General features: G+C 40.2%; 2 protein-coding genes across 4 annotated transcripts in view; one reads left to right on the top strand and one right to left on the bottom strand.

The window, feature by feature from the left end:
* IFT80 (intraflagellar transport 80) overlaps nucleotides 1–7,257 on the top strand; it is a 108,399-nt gene extending 101,142 nt beyond the window's left edge. For all 3 annotated transcript variants that reach the window (XM_045851966.1, XM_045851965.1, XM_045851967.1), the window contains 2 exons: nucleotides 2,500–2,623; nucleotides 5,715–7,257. In XM_045851966.1, coding sequence (XP_045707922.1) covers nucleotides 2,500–2,623; nucleotides 5,715–5,825 — 235 coding nt within the window. In that variant the 3' untranslated portion in view covers nucleotides 5,826–7,257. The remainder of the gene's footprint in view (nucleotides 1–2,499; nucleotides 2,624–5,714) is intronic.
* A 7,969-nt stretch (nucleotides 7,258–15,226) lies between these two features.
* On the bottom strand, nucleotides 15,227–18,623 carry CUNH3orf80 (chromosome unknown C3orf80 homolog). Its single transcript, XM_045851589.1, has one exon. It carries the CDS (start codon nucleotides 18,200–18,202, stop codon nucleotides 17,450–17,452), a length of 753 nt encoding a protein of 250 aa, XP_045707545.1. The 5' UTR covers nucleotides 18,203–18,623; the 3' UTR covers nucleotides 15,227–17,449.
* Nucleotides 18,624–21,419: the final 2,796 nt, after the last annotated feature.

Genomic DNA, 21,419 nt, shown 5'->3' with positions numbered 1-21,419 from the left:
TTGGAGTTATCTTTTTATATAACTTCCTTCTATTTAAAATCAGAGAAGATACATGGATTTATTCCAGCTCCATAATCTAATGTTTCATTTGTTTGGTTGCCAAATAACCATTTGCTAGAGACATGCTGTTCCTATAACCCTTATATAATTTGGAGTGAATTCCCTCCTAAATGTGGTATGGAAACATTTTTTACCCAATGTATATTTTTAGAGAGCATTTAAAATAGCACATATCATTTGAATGTTTATCTTTAGCCATTGCTCTTTAATCAGATAATTAATGTATATTTTATAATAATAATGACTGTAATGACAGATAATACTTAATATCTAGTGTCTAAATGCAAGATTAGACATCATCTTCTATCTTTTCTACATAATTAAATGTATTAATGTTCCCTAGCAAAATATCTCTTTGAAATTTTTGGAAAGCCCCACCCAGAATGGATGCTTCTGTACTCCCCACTGAGAAGTACTTCCAGTTGTGTGCAGTCAAGCATTCCTTCCCCCATCGCATGCAATCATAAAGAACAGGAAATGGAACTCCTAAAGTGCAAAGGGGGTGCTTCACCAGTTTCCACTCACACATCCACCTCTGGAATCAGAGGCTTAGGGACGTACAGGGGCTGATGTGGGAGAGGGTTACAAAGGTTAAGGCAGACAGTCCTTACTTCTACTTCTCATCTTTTGACTTTCTATGAATTTTTTTTTTACCTTTTCTTATCTTCCACTTTTGTTCCTCTATATTGTAATACCTCTGCATTCTTTTCTGTGTATCCTGTTTTTCTCTGGAAGACTTAAAGTCACAGAGGAATAAAGGAACTTTGTGAGGAGTTTGTAGTGGGTAGCAAATATCAGTACCCTTGAATTTGGCAATATGGTTTATGCCCATATATTTTTATAATGAATCATTGTGCTGAATTTTATCATTTGTATTTGTATTATCATTTGTATTAATGTGACTTATATTCATAATTTTTTCATATTAAGTCCTTAATTTCTCAATTGTCTTATCGTCAGTTAATAAACACAGCATATCTAAAATCTTAAAGTAATTATTTAGTTTAGGTCAAACCAAAGCATGCTAAGAATTAAACAGTTTCCTACTAAAAAGTCACACGTTGCAAAAAAATTAAGTCATTGGTCAGTCTTGTCTAAAACAACAGATTTATAATAGTTGGTTCTGATAAATTATGACTGGCCTGTTCAGGAGTTATTAAGTCACATGAGAAAGCAAGAAAACTTGAGGAACAATGTACTGTGACTGTTACGGTGGCTGTTTCCCATACTTCAAGCAAGATGACAGAGAGTAGAGTAAGGAAACCTGTACTGGCTGTTCCCGACTGACTCAACTAATGTGAGTTATGCACAGGATCACGGGCTGGGCTGCTGTCCAAAACCTGCATACACAGAGCAGCCTGGAATTGAGAGCTAATCTCTTCATTTCCCACCATATTATCAACACATAGATTTTATGTCTTTAGTGTTGTACTACTGATTTCAGCATTTCATTCAGTTCTTATCTCCTATTTAAGTATTACCTTAAAATTACTTAGTTATAAAGATGTTAATTCTATATCTACTGTAGATATTAATTCTATATTATATAAATCCATAATTTATAGATTATAAAACTTAAATGGCTGTTAACTTTTTCTAAAGACTCAATGGCAAAGGCATTTTGTCAAACTCATCCTCAAATTTTATCTCCATATTTTAAATTTGCTATGTTAATAAAGTAAGGATATCAGTTTTCAGTTGAATATTAAAACAGAATAAATTCAGCCCTGGCTGGTGTGGCTCAGTGGATTGAGTGCCAGCCTACAAACCAAAGGGTCACTGGTTCGATTCCCTTTGGTTGTGCAGCCTGGGTTGTGGGCTGGGTCCCCAGTGGGGAGCGTGTAAGAGGCAAACACACATTGATGTTTCTCTTCCTCTCTTTCTTCCTCCCTTCCTCTCTGTCTAAAAATAAATAAATAAAATCTTTTAAATAATGAACAATACATTCATTACAGATTTACAAAAATGGTATCATTGAACATTTGGGGGGGGAGTTCATTTACTTGCATTTTATTATGATTTCAATGAATTTTTCAATGAACATTTACCATACATATACTCTGTAGTACTCACCAAAAGAAATGACAGCCAGATTTTTCTTCAATAAATATATAGGTTAGTGAAAAAAAACAGACTTATAATAATTATAATGCACTTAAGTAGTGTTGTAATAATAGTATGCATAAAATGTTATGGAGCACAGATAAGATAATGGTCATTTATTTCTACAAGGGGAGCCATCAGGGAGAAGAGATCGTGCTTGATCTGACCTTGCAGTATAAATAGAAATGTGCAGGATGGACGAGGTAGGGAATGACGGTCTATACGGAGGGATGAGTGGAGAGAACAACATAGACCCTTTGTCCGCTCTCTCACCCCAGTACTGCCCATGGAGACCAATACAGGCAATGCTGATAATCTGTTTTATTCTCATTATAGGGCACTTGAATTGGCTGTAAAACACAAAACACATGTTGATACAGTTCTTGCCTACCGTCAAAAGTTTTTGGAAACATTTGGTAAACAGGAAACTAATAAACGATACTTGCAGTATGCAGAAGGTGTAAGTATTACTTTATAAAAATGTATGGGTTTTATAATTTATATATAATATTCATCTTAATGAGACAATTTGAATAATCCATACCTTGATCTAAAAAAATTACTTTCTGCCTTATGATGTTGTAGTCTTCTTTTGACTACATAATTATATTATTAATTTTAAAAACTCTTACAGCCATGTTTTGATTAACAAATCTGTTTTCATAATATCCAGTTTGTGTTAAGGTTTAGTGTTAATTAATATTTTAGATAAACAATATAAATGCCTGGGATAAAAGCTTCTAACTTCTGAATTTTGTGTTTCACCAGCTGCCCCTTCTGCTCCAGGGGTTACATAAGCACAGGGGGCGCTGGCCAGAAAACAGATACTTTGTCACCCTACAGAATTCTAGGGAGCTAGGTTGCCCCTCCAGAAGGGCCTAACCTAAGTAGACTTCAGTGCCTAGGATCAAACCAAGGGTAAACCCTTGCCTCTGAAATTCCAGAACCTCAGATTTTATAACCCCAATTAGAAGAAACTCATTCTAGTGCATGCTAGCCCACAAGAGGAGCCAGAACAAAAGCGTTTGCCCCAATGCCTAGAGCAGAGCTAATTGTGGCCACCAGGCTCAGTCTGCAGAAATCGAGTTTACCTCTAGCCACACAGACAAGAGAGGGCCAACCTTGCTGCTAACTCTGTGAACCATTTGATTTCCTTAACCTTTAATTCATTTATTTATTTAAAAAAATGTACATGAATACTCATTTATTTCAGGAGTAAAAGTTTAATTAGCAAAAATTCAAAAATTTATTCTAGATATATTGAATTCTAGTGGGTTAATAATGCATAATGTGAAAGTTTAGATACACTTAGAAGTGAAAAGTTTGATACACATTCAGACGAGATCGGGCGCATTCAGGGTGGTATGGCCGTAGGCTGATACACATTCATATTTATGAGCCCTGATGTGTTATTTGGGCATTTCTAGTTTAAAATGTTGAAATTTGGGATTCACATAAGTTATACTGTCTTCGAAGAACCCCATTAGAGTCATTGTGCCTGGTTTACAATGGTGTTCAGTGGTTTCTGTAAAATAATACAAGTCTGGCAAATAAATCCACTTGAGGAATATATTCAATTCATTGAACACATACTCTGTGGAATAAGAAAAATAGAAAAACCTGGAAATGTTTAAAACATTATGGTAGATGAAAGGGAAAAAAGAGCAAAAAAACCCCAACAAACAAACACTTCATGAGCTTCTGGTTTTCAGCTGAGTCTGAGAGAGATGGGGTACAGGAAGGAGAGCCATCTGGTATGATTTTGAAATTACTTCTATGTGAGTAAGAATTGACTAGGAACCAGAATAAGAAGTGTCAAATAGAATTGATACTCCCTATAAGAGGAAAGGATGTGTTTTAGTATAGAAGTCACTTGACAGCTGTCATGAGTATGTCCTCATATAAAACTCACTTAAAAATACTCTATTCCAAGGACTAAATTATGAGAACACTGTTCTAAATCTGGATAAATGCCAAAGTGAAAGTGAAACATTTATTTTCAGTAGGGCACCTTTCAGCTGACACCATTATTATAACAAGTTACCAGTATAGATGTCATTAATTTATTTGATGGACTTCTGTTGTAACAGAGCAACAGTTGTTCAGAGTACCATCAATATATGGTTTTATTGTGATTGATTTGAGAAACATATGTAAGTCAATTTAAGGCTGGAAGAAGGCCAAAGCATTCATCAAGTTTGCCTTTCTCTTTGCAAATGTTTTGTTAGACATAGAAACAAGTGTTTTGCCATTTAAAAAAATATCAGGTTCCAGCCTGACTGAAAAATGAGTCTTTCAAATAATCTAACGTTTGCTCTGCCTTTCAATGAGCTGTCCCTTGCATCTTAGCACAGACATTCATCTTCTGTTGGTAGGAAGGCTTCTTTTGATTCATCTTTCTGATATACTATAGAAAAAGTAAGTGGAATTATTATCTTTAAGAAAAGATGGCCAAAAATATCCACAAATTAATTCACAGAAATTTGGATAAAGGATATTGGAATAAAAAAAGAACCAAGCATTTAATTTCATCAACTTCTGGCACAAAATAAAGGAGGCATGAATTCCCTAAATTAATCTCTTGGTTACTTAAGATAAATCTGTTCAAGCAGCAAACAGCACTTCAGTGTGATGTAATGTTACTTATTCCACCCAGCGTCCCTACGTGGAGGTGAAAAGCAGTTCACTTTTGGCTCAGTCTCAGGAGTTCCGGTTTATTTCATCGTAAATCAGAGTCACTTGAGCCTAGGACACAATTTTTCCTGTATCTTGCCCGAGAGGACACACATTTCTTAATTAGTGATCTCCAAACTTTTTAAAACAGAACAAAGTTTTTTCTTAAAGATTGTTCCTGAAATTCAGGACAGTCCATTCCTGACACCAGATGTAATGTGGGCGGAGCAGAGGTGCTGCATTGTGGGTCAAAGGGAAAGAAACAGATTACAAGTTACCACTTTTCAATGATTCCAATGTGTCCCAGCCTAGCTTTCCCACTACTTCATCCGATGTCTTTACATCAGTGTTTTAACCGCCACTGTGGCTTCATATTACTTTAAGAGTTGTTGCAGAGGAGCCATTTTTGCAGAGTGTACTCAGGGGAAGCAAATGGCTGCCCTGTCTTCCCTCACGGCTAGGCCTCTGATGGAAACCTCAGTTTGTACACAGCAAAGAGCTGACCCATTTGCAGCAGGCTCGGGGGACAGCAGTGCACATTCACCCCTGTGTCCCCGGGGCACCTGTGCAGAACCTGGGGCACCTGTGCAGAACCTGCGGCTCCTTGGCACTGTCTAGGTGTGTTGTGCCTTTTATAAACAGCTACAGCAAGATTTTGGTCTTTTGAGTCACAGTGAGAGTTTTTGCTTTTTATATTGTGGTAATTATTTGGTCTTCAAGCTTTTTTTTTTTAAGTATTATTTTTTCTTAACTTTTCTTTCATTCCCTTTTACGCTAATGCTTTGGGAATCATACATTCTTTTTCGTTTATTCTTTGTTTGGATTAAACAAAAATGTCTTTAGTATATAAGCATTTTTCTTCTTTTCTTCTACTGCAGCTCCAAATAGATTGGGAGAAAATCAAAGCCAAAATTGAGATGGAAATTACTAAAGAACGAGAGCGATCGCCCAGCGGCCAGTCCAGCAAGAATATAGGTCTAAAGTACTAAATGCCATGCTTACCTCTAAGAAGTTTTACCTTTCGAACCTAATTCTGATTAGCCAAGGGTAAGCATGTGTTCTTAGCTAAACAAAGGCAGAATCTTTAAGCATAAGCACTTTCAGTGTATTTAATACTAAAAGTGTATTCAAAAAGATTAAGCACAAAATAATTGATGTAATTTTGTCTTTTTTAGTCCAATAATTCACAAAACATTCCTATATATTTATAATATGCCTATGTAGTGTTGCTTGCATTCCAGTTTTTTGCCTGTTATTTTATCCCTGAATCTTCAGCATAGACAAATATTAATGCTGATAATAAAATATTGGACTCCTTAAAGTGCACGTTATCATTAATTTCCATTTTACCCCTGAATCATAAAGTGCTAAAAGTTTATTTATACAACAAAAATACTTAAGGATGGATTTATGAAAATCTACAATACATATAGTTGTAAACCAGTGTTCATAGCAGTGTTACTCACAGTAGCAAAAAGGTGACAGAAAGATGACTGAATAACAGATGAATGTGTAAACAGAATGTATATACATATAGTGGAATATTCATCAGCCTCAACAAGGAATGAAATTCTTGCACATGCTACAACATGGATCAACCTTGAAAATATTACGCTAAGTGAAATAAACTGATCCAAAACGTCAAAGTGTATGATCCCACTTAGTGGAGGTACCTAAAATAGGCAAGTTCATTGACACAGAAATGAGAATAGTGGTTGCCAGGGGCTGGGAGAGGGGACAATGGGGGAATTATTGTTTGTTTAATGAGTGCAGAATTCCTGTTTGGTATGAACAAGTTCTGAAATGGATAATGGTGATATAACATTGTGAATGTTCTTAACGCCACTGAATTGTACACTTGAAGATAGCTAACGTGGCAGATTCTATTATATATTTTACCATAATTTTAGAAATATACCTAGAATGGGCAAGAAATATTTTCCTCATTCTTCTCCTGATCTGAGAATGTTTAGGTACTAGGCCTTGGAGTCTGAGTTTGTGAAGATCTTGTTAAATGATACACCTGTTTGACCAGGTTTTATTTAATATGTCCCAAAATTATTACTGCAAAAGTTTTTTAACATTAACAGAAGTACTTAGAAAGTCTTCCATGAGGTCATTTTTAGGAATAGCATATTACAGAGTGGGAATATGCAAATGTATGGGAAAGTGATTACCTCTCTCACCTCCATTTTAATTAATATATCCAGCTTTCTTTTATGAAAATGTTTCTGTCTTTTCAATATATCCCTTTTCTTTTCTGGAATGTTGGGATATCCTGTTGTTCATCCAGATGCTGGGTACAGGGGAATACTCAATTTTTGAAATATGATTGAACAGTTTACTTACAAGTTGTACTTATAAGTTTATATATGTTTTCTACATTACGTTATATTTCAATAAAAGGTTTAAAAATAAAAATGGTTAAAAGAGTAAATTATTTAAATTTCCTTTTACTTATACTTGACATACAATATTAGATTAATGTCAGGTAGACAGCATAAGGATTCAGCATTTATGTGCCTGACAAAGTGATCACCATCTAAGTCTAGTAAACGCGTCACCAGACAGTCACCACGATGCTACTCACTCTTTTCTCTATAATGTACATTATATCCTGAAGGGTGAATTTCATATTTATTTTATTACAATTTAAAAGATAGAAACATGAAATATGTCTGTATTCTAACAACAGTTCTCTGATACCGGCTAGTGTTGTATAATTCAATTCAGTTCTGACATTGACGACCTGGACGCAGTGTCAGGCCCCACCAGGTCAAGGAGGAGATCCCAGCTAGACTGCCTTTATTTTAGTCCCCAGCTGCAAGTGGAGACCCCAGGATACCCACACTTTCGTCCAACTTGGCTACAAGTTTGGGAGTTCCTGTGACCCCTCTCCCTTCAGTTTTGATGATTTGGTGGAACAACTCTTGATCTCACTAAAATGCTATCCTTAAAACTACAGTTTTGTTATAAAGGACACAACTCAAGAAGAGTCAAATGGAAGAAATGGAAAGGTCAAGGTCTTGGGGTAGAGGGGTTCAGAACTTCTCTGGCCTCCCCTGGTGGACTCTGGGGATGCCATTCTCCCCAGCTTCAATGTCCCGAGTATTTTATTTTAAAAAAAATACCAGGGTTTCATTACATAGGCATGCTTGATGAAATCATTAGCCATGTGATTAGATTCAGTCTTCAGCCCCAGGCCTTCTCCTCAGAGGTCAGGCGGCTAGAGAACTAGAGTTGATCAGCCGCGCGCCGCGCCCCCCCCGCCCGCCCCAAGCTACTTAGAGGTCCAGCAGTCACTTCATTAGCACAACAAAGACACTCCCCTTGCTCTGAGAATTCCCGTGGTTTGGGAAGCTCTGTGCCAGAAACCAGGGACAAAGACCAGATGCATTCTTTATTATATCACAGTATCACTTCCCCAATCATACCCAATGTGGGTTCTTTCTGCCTTACACTTTAAAAAATACCTGCGGATCTGACTGGTGTGGTTCAGTGGGCTGACCGTCGTCCCACAAACCTAAGGGCTCACCTGTTTGATTCCCTGTCAGGGCACATACCTGGGTTGCAGGCCAGGTCCAGGTTGGGGGCATGTGAGAAGCAAGAGAGATTGATGTTACTTTTGCACATCAACATTTCTCTCTCTCTCTTTCTCCTTCCCCACCCCCTAAAAATAAATAAATAAAAATTTTAAAAACAAAAGAAAAAATCTATTATAGAAGATTCTTGGTGAACTGTCAATAATTTTTTACATTTCGGGGGAACCTGCTGTAATTTAGTGCATTTGCATGTATGTATAAATCTTGTGTATCTCATAAATGTATCAAATAGAGAAGATTGTTTATGCCTGGGACCTGGTCCTGTTACAGATTAATAATATTTCTAGGACACGGCGATTCCTCCAACATTTCAGCACAGAGGGTGTGGTATGCAGGAGGAAACATAAGTTATGATAAAAAATAAGTTTTAAAGCAAACATATTTTAGAAAGTGGTTTACTATAGTAAACAATTACCAAGAATATCAACTGAAAAATACCTTTAAATATCTGTCATTTTGTATGGATAGAAAATACCTAACTTTCTGAAAATGACATATACTACATAAATACTGTTTAGATAAATACCTCAAACTCATTTTCCTTGTGAATTCTTATTCTGAAGTCAGAATTTACAATGTACACAGCATAAAAAGGTAATGGGCAGTAATAAAAATATATGGGTTTTTATTTGTGCCGAAGACTGTATCTGTAGATTGTGTGATCTGCAGGTAGGACTGTGGCAAAGTCACCGGTCAGGATTCCTTTAGACGCTGTCTACAGAAACCAAAGCAAAGCAGGGGTGATGTTCTTCGGGAAGACCCGTCTTTATCTTCCCTCGCCCACAGCTCACACAGCTTCAGTTCCTCCTACCCAGTGGTAAATGGCTTCTGGACCAGAAAATGTGTGAGATTTTCACATTCTTAGGGGGCCCCTGACAAAGTTACTCACTCTGCCTACTTTCCTCTAAAGCTGCTCTTTCCCTACAACCTTGACTTGAGCTGCTGGACCTCACTGTCCGGCCACTTGCAACCCAAGCTCATATGCTCACCACGCACTGTGCATGACTTTCAGTTGTAGTGAATTCTAAAGTAGACCATTTCAAAATAACATAGACCAATTCAGATTTTCAGATGTTTCTAGATGTTCTAGATCAGTGGTCCCCCAACCCCGGGGGCCATGGACCAGTACCAGTCCACGGCCTGTTCAGAGCCAGGCTATAGCACAGCAGGAGATGAGCAGTGAGCAAACCAGTCCTGGTGCCAGAAAGGATGGGGACTGCTGTTCTAGGTTATCGAAAACTGTGTTCTAATACTCTTCTACTGTAAAGCAACGCTCCTACTTCATTTGAGGTAGGTACTCTCCCCATTTTAGAAAAGTTAAGCAACGTGCTTATGGTCACATAACTAGTAAATCTAGAGTCCAGAGATGTGCCCAGGCTGCTCAGCTCTAAGCCAGCACGTTGTACTGGGTGAAGTTGTAACAAACAGTCATGTTCTGCTACAAGAACCCAAACAGAATGTTAATGTAGGAAGCTGTTTTTGTCCTTGCTTTAGTATTGCCTGGCACTGGGTGTTTAGTATAAAGTTGGACTCTATGGTTCTCATTTTTATGCCGAGCATATAAAAACCATTGTTTCTTTTAAAAAAAAATTAGACAAGATTTACCAGCTATTTTGAAGAACTGTGTTTTTTAATTTTTTTTTACATAAAGTCTGACCGGGAAGAAAGCACATTTGTTGCTTAAGGAAATGGCTGAATGGGAAAAAAACCAAACCAAACCAAACCATTATCTGACTTGTCTTTGTTGACCATTCAAGATTTTATCAGTGAAACATATCTGCATTCCCACAAATAATTTTTTTGAGTTATTAAAGGTTCCTGGCCCAGATTCTACAGTATTTTAATAATATTTCCTTAGCAAATAACAGCAAATAACAAATAATAGCTACCTCATTTCACCTGTGAAAACGTTGGAAGTGATGCCCAAGTGATGCTGTGTAGCTACAGCCACGGCCCCGATGATGAGCCGTCCCGCGAGCTGCAGTGGCACGCTGAGGGGCCTAGTGGCTAAGAGCACCTGCTCTGCAGTCAGGCCGGCTGGATCTGCCTCCCGGGCCCTCCACTTACTGGCTGTGTACCAGGGCACGCTACTCAACCTCACTTCTCTCATCTGTAAAATGGGATTAATAATCCTTAGCTCCTCCTGTTGTGAATTTTAAATGAGATAATGTATGTAAAATACCTAGCACAATACCTGACCTATGTATGCATTCAGTGATGTGCAGTCATTTTATCATCATCGTGATAGCAAATGAAGTGTCACGCCCCCAGCTTCTACCAGGAATGTACCCAAGCTCTGCACATTGTTAGAGTTTTTTATTTGGAAGAAAAGCTAAAATGTAAATCACTACCAAATTTTAAATCAGAGCATGCTAGATATAATGATATTTAACATAACATGCTAGAAATGATGAAATAATAAGGAACTTTGAGAACTCAAATGCAGAGTTATAACTTAAGACATTTTTAGTAACAAATAGATTACAGGTGTTTATTGAAATAAGATTAGGTGTTCACAAAAAAAAACTTAGGGGCACTCCACAGCAGAAACTCTTAGACTCCTTGAGAGACTTCTGAAAACACCTGAAGGAAAGGCAGAACCTGTGGGAGACTTGGCAGGTATCAGAGAGTTCCTGCAAATACAGAAACAGAAACAAATAAATGGTGATTATTCCCACAGGAAGCTTAGAAGCATGCAAAGCACAAAGCAGAGCCAACAAAAATTCTTAAAAACCCTCAGAAGCGTGCTGAGGATACCTAAAATAAAACCAGAAGTCATGGAAGACGGGGCAGCTGTCAGTTCCCGTAAACACCGAAAGAACCGGAGGAACAGACATATGATGATGGTGTCCACGGAAGCTTAGGAACAGTTGAAAGCAGAATCCAGAGCAAGAAGAAAATCTAAGAATACTCAGGGGACTGCTGGGGATAACTGAAGAAAATGCAGACTCTGTGGAGGGAGATCAGACAAGCTTCAGAGAGCTTATGGAAACACCAACGCAAGCAGTACAACTAGGGAGCAAAAGCAACCAGAACTCCTTATCTCCCCAGTGGAAATGCAGAAAAGATGGAAACCTCACAGGTATCAAGAGATTGTTTAGGACACAAGGAAAAGGCAGAGCCAGTGTAAGACCCAGCAGCAAACTGGACCCAGAAGATAACACAATCAACAAGAAACCTAGGTCAGCTCCCCGGGAGAACTGTGAATCAGCCAAACTGACAGTTAACCACGAAACTTCTGAGCTCATGTGGAAATGACTGAACCCATAGAGGGCCCAACAGGCACTCGCAGACAAAACACTTAGAGAAAATGGAAGTCAAAGAGAAGACTTCACAGGTATCAAGAACCTCATGACAAACCCAAAGCAGAGATGTAACTCCACAGAAAGCCCTACAGGTAAGATGCAACTTAAGAAAATTCCTAAGGTAAATCCAGGAGAAGATCTGAAAGACATTACAATTACTTAGGGCAATTCCAAATTCTGAAAACTTATTTATAGGAAACCCTTAGTAAGAATTCAGATGTATCAGAGAAATTACAAGAAGAATCTAAAATTTCTGTTAAAAAAGATATGAAAAATACTATTTGAGAAAAAGTTGTAGAAAAATGCTAGAACACACACAGTGTACCCATTTTTCAATCAAAAGAATGTAGAAGGCTATACAAAAACAAAGAGTATCAAAAGAAAACCTGAAGCCAACAGTTGTCAATACTTCATTGAAGCCAACAAGAAAAAAAATGCAATCGAAGACTTTTTGGAACCCACTTATGGCAGAATACAAAAACAAAAAAAGAGAGAGAGCGATACACACATACACAACATTTGGAAGTTGACTATGGTGGATTTGGAGACATGTTTGATTCAATGAGCGGAATTAAGGATGGGCCAGGAAATCTCGGTCAAGAACATATCTCTTATAATCCATGTGAATATGAATCCAAAGCAAATGCCTCTGAAACTGAAGATGTGTGGCCAAAGAACATTTAAGAATCTAAACGTTTCCCTTGTCAAACAGATAATGTGCAAACAGAGATGAAGGTAAAGAAATATGAGCTTAATTTTCAAGAAAAACGGATTCGGGGAATGCCCCTACATTCCAGGCACAGATACAGAACTGACAAAGAACTAGAGTCTCAGTTGCTTACATCAACAGAAAAGATTCATATAAAGAAATATGAGAAGAATACAGTGAAGAACTTCCAAAAATACTTGGAAGCTAGAACTGTGAAACAAAAGACAAAAACTCTTACATCAGGGGAAGAAGTAAAACTGATACAAATCTACAGGAGTCTTATAGCTTGGCTGGTTCAACAAGCATTCTACACAGAGAAAGGTAACAAACTAATGAAGAGTTTGCAAGAAAAAAGTTAAATCTACAACCGAAGAGAAGATACTTTTAAGACCCAGGAAAATAATTAAAATTAATTTTGATCTGCTAATACCTTTGGTGAATACAGAAAAGAAAATTCACACATACCAATATAAATAGTAGTAAACCCAGAAGTTTCCAATTCTTTGTCTGATAGGACAAATATAACCAACAAAGAAGAAGAAGATAAAACTGTTCGCAGTTCCTCAGATAAAATCTTCACACAGTGGGGAGTCTTCATGATCACCTAATTACAGAAATTACAGAAATGTAAATTTACAGGAATTACAGAAATGTAAAGTTGGATCTACCTTCTAATCTACCCAGTACACAGAGACACCATGTGCAGAGGAAGCAGAAGACGAGCCCGTGCAGAAAAGCTGTAAGAATGCAACATTGGGAGCCTACAGAAGTCAGATGCAAGCAGAAAACAAAGGAAACACCTTGGAAAACACTTTTACCAAAAGAAGAAACTTTGTGTAAAAGGCCAAGCCAAAACCACAGTGATACTAAATCATAGCAAAGAGTAACTTAGAGTAGGAAGAGAGGTGTTTCGGAGGAGCTGAAGGGGAAGCAAGTGATGATATTTAGTTTGATGGCAAGCATAAATATCCTCACAGGGGTGTCCAACCTTTTGGTGCCTCTGGGCCACACTGGAAGAAGAATTGTCTTGGGCCCCACATTATACACACAAACACTAATGAAAACTGATGAGCAAAATACAAAAGGTTTTAGGTAAATTTATGATTTTGTGTTGGGCTGCATTCATAGCCATCCTGGGCTGCATGCAGCCTACAGGCCACGGGTTGGACCCCCCTGCTTACAGAAGAATTTTTGCCATAAAATTAAAAGTGAATTCTGTAAGTAAAATTTTAAAAAAAATTGGTTCTATGGCTAAAGTATACTCAAAGTATTGGTTTTATTTGACATTTAATTATTTGACGGGCAAAATAAAAAATAAAAATAAAAAAATCTTTTCAGCCCTATGGAAGAAAGAATGTCTTAAATTTGTTTGGAATTAGCTGATTACCAATTCATTTTTTGGTTGACAAAATACCTTCCCTTAGCCTATCAGTTATTAGCCTTTTGCTGATGGATGAGAGGAGAATGAAAAAGTCAATTGTAAACCAGTGAGGTTAGACATAAACTTGCCAAATACACTATTAACTGATTGGTTGTCTGCAACTTACACTTTTGGAGAGATGGTTAGTGCTGGGTTGTATAAAATAAAACTACTCAGTCCTGTTTCTCTCAATCTGGAAATCCAAATGAATTATGATTCATGAGATTTTTACAGAAGTCAATGAAAACTATTGTATAAATCTGAACACCATACTCACATTTATATCAGTTTCAGCTCTGAATTGTTTCTTTCATTAATTCCACTTGAGAGAATCTATATACATTTAGGACGTTACTTAGCATATTGCCTTTTAAACTGTTGAGGCCATTTCCTTAATATTCCCCTTGGCCTTTACAATTGAATCTTGTTTTCCTTACATAGTATAGTACACCTCATACCCTTTGGCATAATTGCCAATGAATGCCATTTTCCATGGTCGAAGCAGAGGCGATTAATGGCTTCTTAAAACTATCCTATCTCAGGAAGACACTTTCCCCTTGGTTATGATATTGAATGCCAGTAACAAATTGCTTTTAAGCAATGGATTGTGTGTGTGTGTGTACACACATTAGAAATATTTATATATATTAAATGATTTAGAATATCAATCATGTTTTCCCACATTCCAGATGGATTCTTACCATATCCAGGACCCTTATTTCCTTTCTCACGAGAGGTCAATGAAAATAAAATGCACTTGAAATGTTGTAGTCTGGGAATGACTTTGATAATCGAAAACCAGGAGCAAAGGCTTGGTTAGTATGAAGAACCTGGCATTCTCAGGTGGGTTTGGTTAAGATGTGCACGTATGTAGCAAGCAGCCTTGCAGAAATGACCATAGACCATCTACCTATCTATCCTCCACAGTATAATGTGTGTGTATGTAGAGGATAACTATTTTCTACATTAATAACTATTTTTTCCATTTCTATTTTCTACTGGTTCTATGTGATAAAATAACTTCCAGGTGAAATATGTAAAACTGAACACCAAGATATGGGCCTTTAGGGCTTTAAAAATGTTTCTATCCAGGTATTCGAGCACTGTGAACAGGTACATTCTGTGCATGTTAACATGTTATATGTATATTACATGACACAAGTTGGTAATATGCCAATAAAACTAGTTCGTGAGATTTTCTTCCTCCAGAATTATGCCTCAACAAGTTGTGTCCGGTAAATCAATGAACTGCATGAAAAAAACAAAGCAGTTATATTCATTTTTATTCAACTGAGAGATGGGAATAAAAGCTTGTGTGAGGTATGGGGGGATGTAAAACTTGTACTTTTAAAACTCAGGTGTTACATTATAGATATTCTGAATTTCTTAGGGAAAGAAACATTCCATAGTTCATATAGGAAAACAAACTTGGTCCATATTATAAGTGAATTTTTATAAGATCTTATAAAGTTCAGATGTTAGTAGCAACAACACATAGGATATCCTTTATATACTGGTACTCTGAATATTTGTGTTGATGTCTCAGATATGGGTGAACTTTAAAGTGTCTAAAATAGTGTTCTCTGAAAGGATAAATTATTTAAAAGAATATGACAACTTTCCAGTTTGAATGGTGGGTAGTACTGAGTCACATGTAACTAAAGTTAACAATATCTGAGAAACATAAATATATACAATTATTCAATATAATATTTCCTTAAATCATGTATCATTCTCAATTGATATAGTCTCAACTCCTGATGCTTTTGCCAATTCACAGCTAAATTGATTTTACATGACAAAAATACACATTTCATATTTTAATACACTACCATATAGTCACACATCTGATACAATTTGCACAGAGAAAGATTTTAATGTTTTTCTATTTTAATACACTTCAAATGGTATTAAGGACAGGGTCATTAGCTTTTAGAAATTTAGAGTAAACATCTTTTCCTATTACAATTGAGGCATTTTAAGATTTGTTAGAACTATCAGACTTTTTCAACCAGCTTTTTAAAATGTAAAGCAGTCAACTCATTTTCTTCTAAAACAAGTCAGGTATTTTAAGATTTCTCAGGATTGTCAGACTTTTTTCAATCCTAAGAACATTTTGGATACGTGGTGAGGTCCATGTACAATATGTAATCTTTCTTAGTGTTCATACTTATCCTTCTTCAAGCAGAGAAACCTCTTTTGTTTTCCTTCTTTTCCTTTCACGACAATCACAAACTGTATTATATAGTATACCAACTGTATACTGTATATAGACAATATGCATATGTACAAGAACATAATGCATTTTAATATCTTACCATTTGCTTAAAGGACATTTCATAGAATGGCAGAACTGATACAATGACACTTTTTTCTTAGGACAGGTTGACGGACTCCCTTTGTAGTACATTACTGCACAATTATGGCTTTAAGCAAAAGTTACAAGTCACAAGTTTTCATGTTTTGTATCATGTGAATGTATCCCAAATGAAAAATGGAGGCAAAATGCATGGCATCATGCTTCATGGTATGGCCTATATGCATTGATCACTGTGGATCACTGTGGTAAATGATACAAGTAAGACTTAGACAACATAATGTACAGTTATTATAAAAAGTTATATATTATGTCACAGTACTAAAAATAAAATTTATTCTTTTCAAATAGTGAAAATAAGATATCCTTCATGGTTTAGTCACATGTTTTCTCGTTCGATCACGCCTCTTTTTTCCCCCCATTGTAAGTGAAATAAGGTCCAATATTTTATTAAACAAAAATGAGAGTGTGGGCAATTTCCGGGCCGTTAAGGCATACAAAGGGTGGTGAGACAACAATCTTGTCGTTAACTGCAGAAATACCCTCCTGATACGTTCAATACATGGTCAAAATACAAAAATAAAAGACAAATATAAATATCTCCTCGGTTATTGAAAAATCAAAAGTCCAGCTGTACCTTATTACGAATACGGTCTTGGATAAACGTAATTCCTGTAATCTCGAATAGGTACAGCAGCTAACAGGACACGACGAGCATCCCCCACCAAATTGTGCGCCATCAGCTGTAGTAAATACGCTTGGCCAGGAAGACATGGAGGGGCTTCGGGAGTTGTTCTCCAGGGAGGCATTAGGTCAAACCCACGTGCTGCTTCCCCAGCCCCAGGCGCAGCAGTCTGCAGTCGCCGCTCCCCCGTGCTGCGCCCCTTCCCCCTCGCCCCTTCTCCCCGCGCACTGGCGGGCTCGCCGTTCTCTCCGATTCGGGACGCGGGCACTTCCGAGCGAACCCAGTCTGAGGGCGGGGACCGTCCTCCGAAGTTGCGCTCTGGGCTCGTCCCCTGCTGTCGCCAGGCCGCGCGAGCCTAACGTTTCCTCGAACCGAGTGAAACGTTGGGAAACTTAGGGGGGGAGGGGCGGGGAGAGCATGACCCCAACCCAGGCCCCGGCGATTGGGCGACTAGGTTGAGGTGGCAGGCGAGGTCTCGGGCGGTGGTTGGCGGCCACGGCCATCCCAGACGTGGCGCCCCACCCGCAGTCCCCAGCCCAGTTGTGTCCGCGTGGTCCTCGAGCGGTCCCGGGCGCTCAGACGAGCGGGAAGCGGCCCTCGCCGCCGTCGGGCTCCCCGGAGTCGCTCCCTCGAGGGCGGCCCAGCACTGACACGGGCAGCACGACTTCCCCGGGGCTGAGCTGCTGCAGCCGCATGGACTCCTCGTAGGTTGGCAGGTACTTGACCTCCTCGTAGCTGGGCAGTTGCAAGAAGGCCGGCGAGACTAACCGCAGCTCGTGCTCCGAAGCGCAGGAGGCGACCGAGAACCCGCCGCCTCCCCGGCCCCGACCACCACAGCCACTGTCCAGGAGCGAGTCCTGAGAGCCGGCGGCAGCCTCATCCCGCAGTAGCGCGGGCGAATCGTCGTCGTCGTCGTCGTCGGGCGGCCCGGCGGCCCCCGGCGTCCCCGCGTCTCCGGGCGTGCCGGGACGCGCCTGCCCAGGCCGCGCTTGCCCTCGCGGGTACCTGCGGGGGCTGGGGCAGATGATGCGCTGCAGGAAGTAGCCGATGGCGAAGAGTACGAGCAGGATGAGCAGCCCCGAGAGCTTGCGCACGAACCAGCCCACGTTGTCGAGAAAGGCGTGCAGCGGCAGCTTGCAGCAGCGCGCCGCCGTGGCGTTGGCCGCGTCGCAGCAGCGCTCTCGCTCGCCGCACGCCAGCTCCGCGCAGCCCCCGCCGCCCCGCGAGGGCGCCACCAACGCCAGCGCCAGCAGCAGCAACAGCGGCAGCAGTGGTGGCGGGGCCGGTGCCACCGACAGGCCCTCCGCCGTGATCCCAGTTCCCCACATGGCCGGCGCGGATGGTCGCTAAGGTCCGGGGCTGGGGATTGGGGAATCCGTCTGTCCGCGTGTCCGTCGGCCCCTCCCTGGGCGTTCCGCTCAGGTCCCGCGCGCCACCTCCCGCGCCTCCGCTACCTGCGGCCGGAGCAGTGCTCACTTGGCCACGCTTGGGCGGAAGGAGGAGCCGGAGGCGCGCGGAGGCTGCGGGAGGCGGCAGCTCTTTGCAGCCGGAGTAGCTTCCTGAGCTTCTGATCTTAACCCCGCTCTCCCGGCCGCCAGGGCCAGGCGCAGGCCATCCGGAGCCGCCCAAGATAGCAGGGGCAGCCAGCGCGGGGCTGCCGAGGGCATCGTGGCCCCGGCCCGCTGCGCTCTTCCAAGCCTCCCTTGTCACCCTCCAGGCCTGGAACGGTTAACGCTCGGCGCTCAGCCCTGGAGCACCCAGATCTTGATTAATTCAGCCGTCGCTCTCTTTCCCTCCAGACGGGCGGGGGCTTTTGCTCGCGTAGGTGTCTCAGTTTTAAGTGATTGGATTTCCCCAGGAATGTTATTTAAATTGACTTGCGACTGGGATTCGCTTACCCATCCTTTTTGTTATCTTTCTTATTAAAAATGGATGATGGCCATTAATGACTAGCGCAGCTCCAAAGCCTTCCCAGAGCTTGAGGGGAGTGTGGTGGAGCGTACCTCTGGATGGTTCTGCTTTCAGGCAGATCCAAGGGCTGGGAAATCGGCACCCCTAGGAGACCTCCTGGACTGATAAGAGAATTCCCCGGGGAGGCTCAGGTCACCGGTACCACAGAAGTATTCCCAGAGGTGTAGGGGAGCCCTCTGTCAAGGTGACCCGAGTTGACCAAGGAGAGGAGAGTGGGCGCATATTTCCCCAGCGGCTCAACCGACAACCCCACCCCACCACAACCCCCCCACCCCCAACCCCGGAGGCACCCAGCAGGGATTTGGCTCGGAGTAGAAGGAGGCCTCTTTTCCCGCGTAAATAACACACCTGTGAAATGTCAAAGGGGAGTTGTTAAGTGGTTGGCAACGTTCCTGACCATTGATCTGCGTCTGAGGGGTCTTTTTCAAGGTTATTCTTATTTGCAAAGTTTGCCTTTAAAGGGAATCTATCCTGCCACTGAGCACATGGGGCCCAGTACCTTTTCTTGAAGTCTCCACTCCCTGGGGAAGCCCCTTAGTGCTCAAGGAAGGAATGACAGTTACCGGGTCCCTGACCCACAGGCATATCTGCACGGTGGTGGCCTTAAGCATCCCCTTAGAGCCACGCCACAGTGCAGCCAGAATCTTACACTGTTATTCAGGCAGCCTGAGACAATCTTTTTAGGATTAGAATTTATTCTTTCCTCCATTCCCTTTAGGCACTAGGTCCCCTATAGAGAAACCAAATGGGAAATTCCACAGTCACTGAGAGAAAAAAAAGTAAAAAAGCAAAGGAAAAATATAGGCACAAGATTCAACTGTAGGTCCGATAAAAGCAAAGATTTCTCTTAGAGTAAGTCACACTGTATCTCTCTAATGGTCTTAAGGATCAAGGTTAGGGGTGGTGGTTTGATTTACACAGGTCATTGCCTTGCCTAAATGAAAACATTTAAAACATTTCTGTTGCTGGGAACCTTACTTTGCCTCACACCCAAAAATAATCCGTTCTCTTCATGGAGAAGCTCCTAAATATCTCGAACAAGATATTGTTCGGACTCCATGGGGAGCTCAGCCAGTGAGCACAGATCCTTCTTTCTGAGCTCCCAAAGCCACATTTCTGTGCCATGGTCTATTTCTCAGTAGGGAGGCTTGAAACTTACTGTGCAGTGCCTGATTAACATGAGGTTTCAAATTGTAGTAAGATAACAGGATGGGAGTGATTCATTTCAAAACAATGAAGATGGTGTTATTTTTTCGTGCACTCATCCTTTTGCTAAATTTACACTGAACATTTTCTATTGAAGGAGCTCTGCTAGATGCTCATCATCATAGGGAGAAAGGATTTTTCTGTCCCTAACACGGAGTAAACCCAGCCTTGCTCTCCCAGCTGCTACAAAATGGAGTCCAGGAGAGACTCCACAGGGACGGACAGACGGCGCTTTGCTCTCTGATCCTGACTTGTTTTTACTTTCCCAAAGGAGAAATAAAATTCATGAGTTTCAAACAATCCCAAGGATGAATGCAGTTCACAGCCTGAGATCAGCTTTAAGGATAAAGTTGAAAATATATGAAGACCTCTTTGGACCTTTATTATCTGACCCGTTCGGATTTCTGCTAGTAGTAGTAGGAGCAATGGCGAAATACCCGGGGAGTCGTAGGGTGGATGATACATAGGAGAAAATGCCCTACTTGTTGTTATTTTGAAATTACTAAACAGCATTTAAATTGTTTCATTTCCGTCTGCCTTTAAGGATTAGAATTTGTGGAATGTTAGGACATACGGTGACATAGATCTTACATAAAATAAAACCTTGGCAGAGTTACATATGAAAACAGAGAAAAGGATGCGGTCTTCAAAATAAGTATGGAATGGATTTTTATTTGATTTTTTTCTTTCCAAACTGATAGCCCCAAAGCATCATCCATTAAAGGCCCGCAACAGAAAGTGGCGCCTCTTTATTTCTTCTCTGATCTCTCAGCCTCACTTAATTCATTTTTATTTGCAGTGTAACTTATTGTGTACACTCTTTTGAAGGAAGGAAAAGAAACCTTATAGCTTTAAAAGCCCCAGAAAAGACATGATCTTCATTACTCAGCATTCTTATTCTTTATATTTGCTTAACACACAAATGGGGTGCACTTAGCTCCCAGAAAGTCACAAAGTCAAGCTATTTAGTGAGAAAGATGGAATTTAATTATATGTTGCATAGAATAATCGAAAGATAAGGAAGATCACAAGGTAACCTTATTTTTAAAAATTGGCAACAAATAGTGCTTAAATATGTGTGTACGAGAGAAAAAACAGATGGAAAGGAGATGGGGACTGACTTTTATCCAAAAAACATGGTGTCTTGGAGTATAGCTCAATAAAAAGTAGAAACATTAACTGGTTTATCTTGCTGCAGAGCTTGAATAATATTTTGTGAAAATTTTATCTTCCTCACGTATTTACACTCATATGAGTGAATGCCCAATTAGTCACACTCCTCAAATTTTTAGAACCGAAGAAAGCAAACCGAATGTAACGAAACTGTGCTTCTGGGAGCTGTCTAATGCTTGGAAAAGGCCCCGTGGC

This window comes from Phyllostomus hastatus, unplaced genomic scaffold, assembly GCF_019186645.2.
Source record: "Phyllostomus hastatus isolate PE091 unplaced genomic scaffold, TTU_PhHast_1.1 phas_contig_86, whole genome shotgun sequence".
Taxonomy (NCBI): domain Eukaryota; kingdom Metazoa; phylum Chordata; class Mammalia; order Chiroptera; family Phyllostomidae; genus Phyllostomus; species Phyllostomus hastatus.
The sequence above is the reverse complement of the archived record's forward strand: the minus strand, read 5'-3'. Positions and strand labels throughout refer to the sequence as shown.

What these genes read in the sequence shown, in the direction of transcription:
- CUNH3orf80 (XM_045851589.1), bottom strand. Translation starts at nt 18,202, where the DNA reads ATGTGGGGAACTGGGATCACGGCGGAGGGCCTGTCGGTGGCACCGGCC.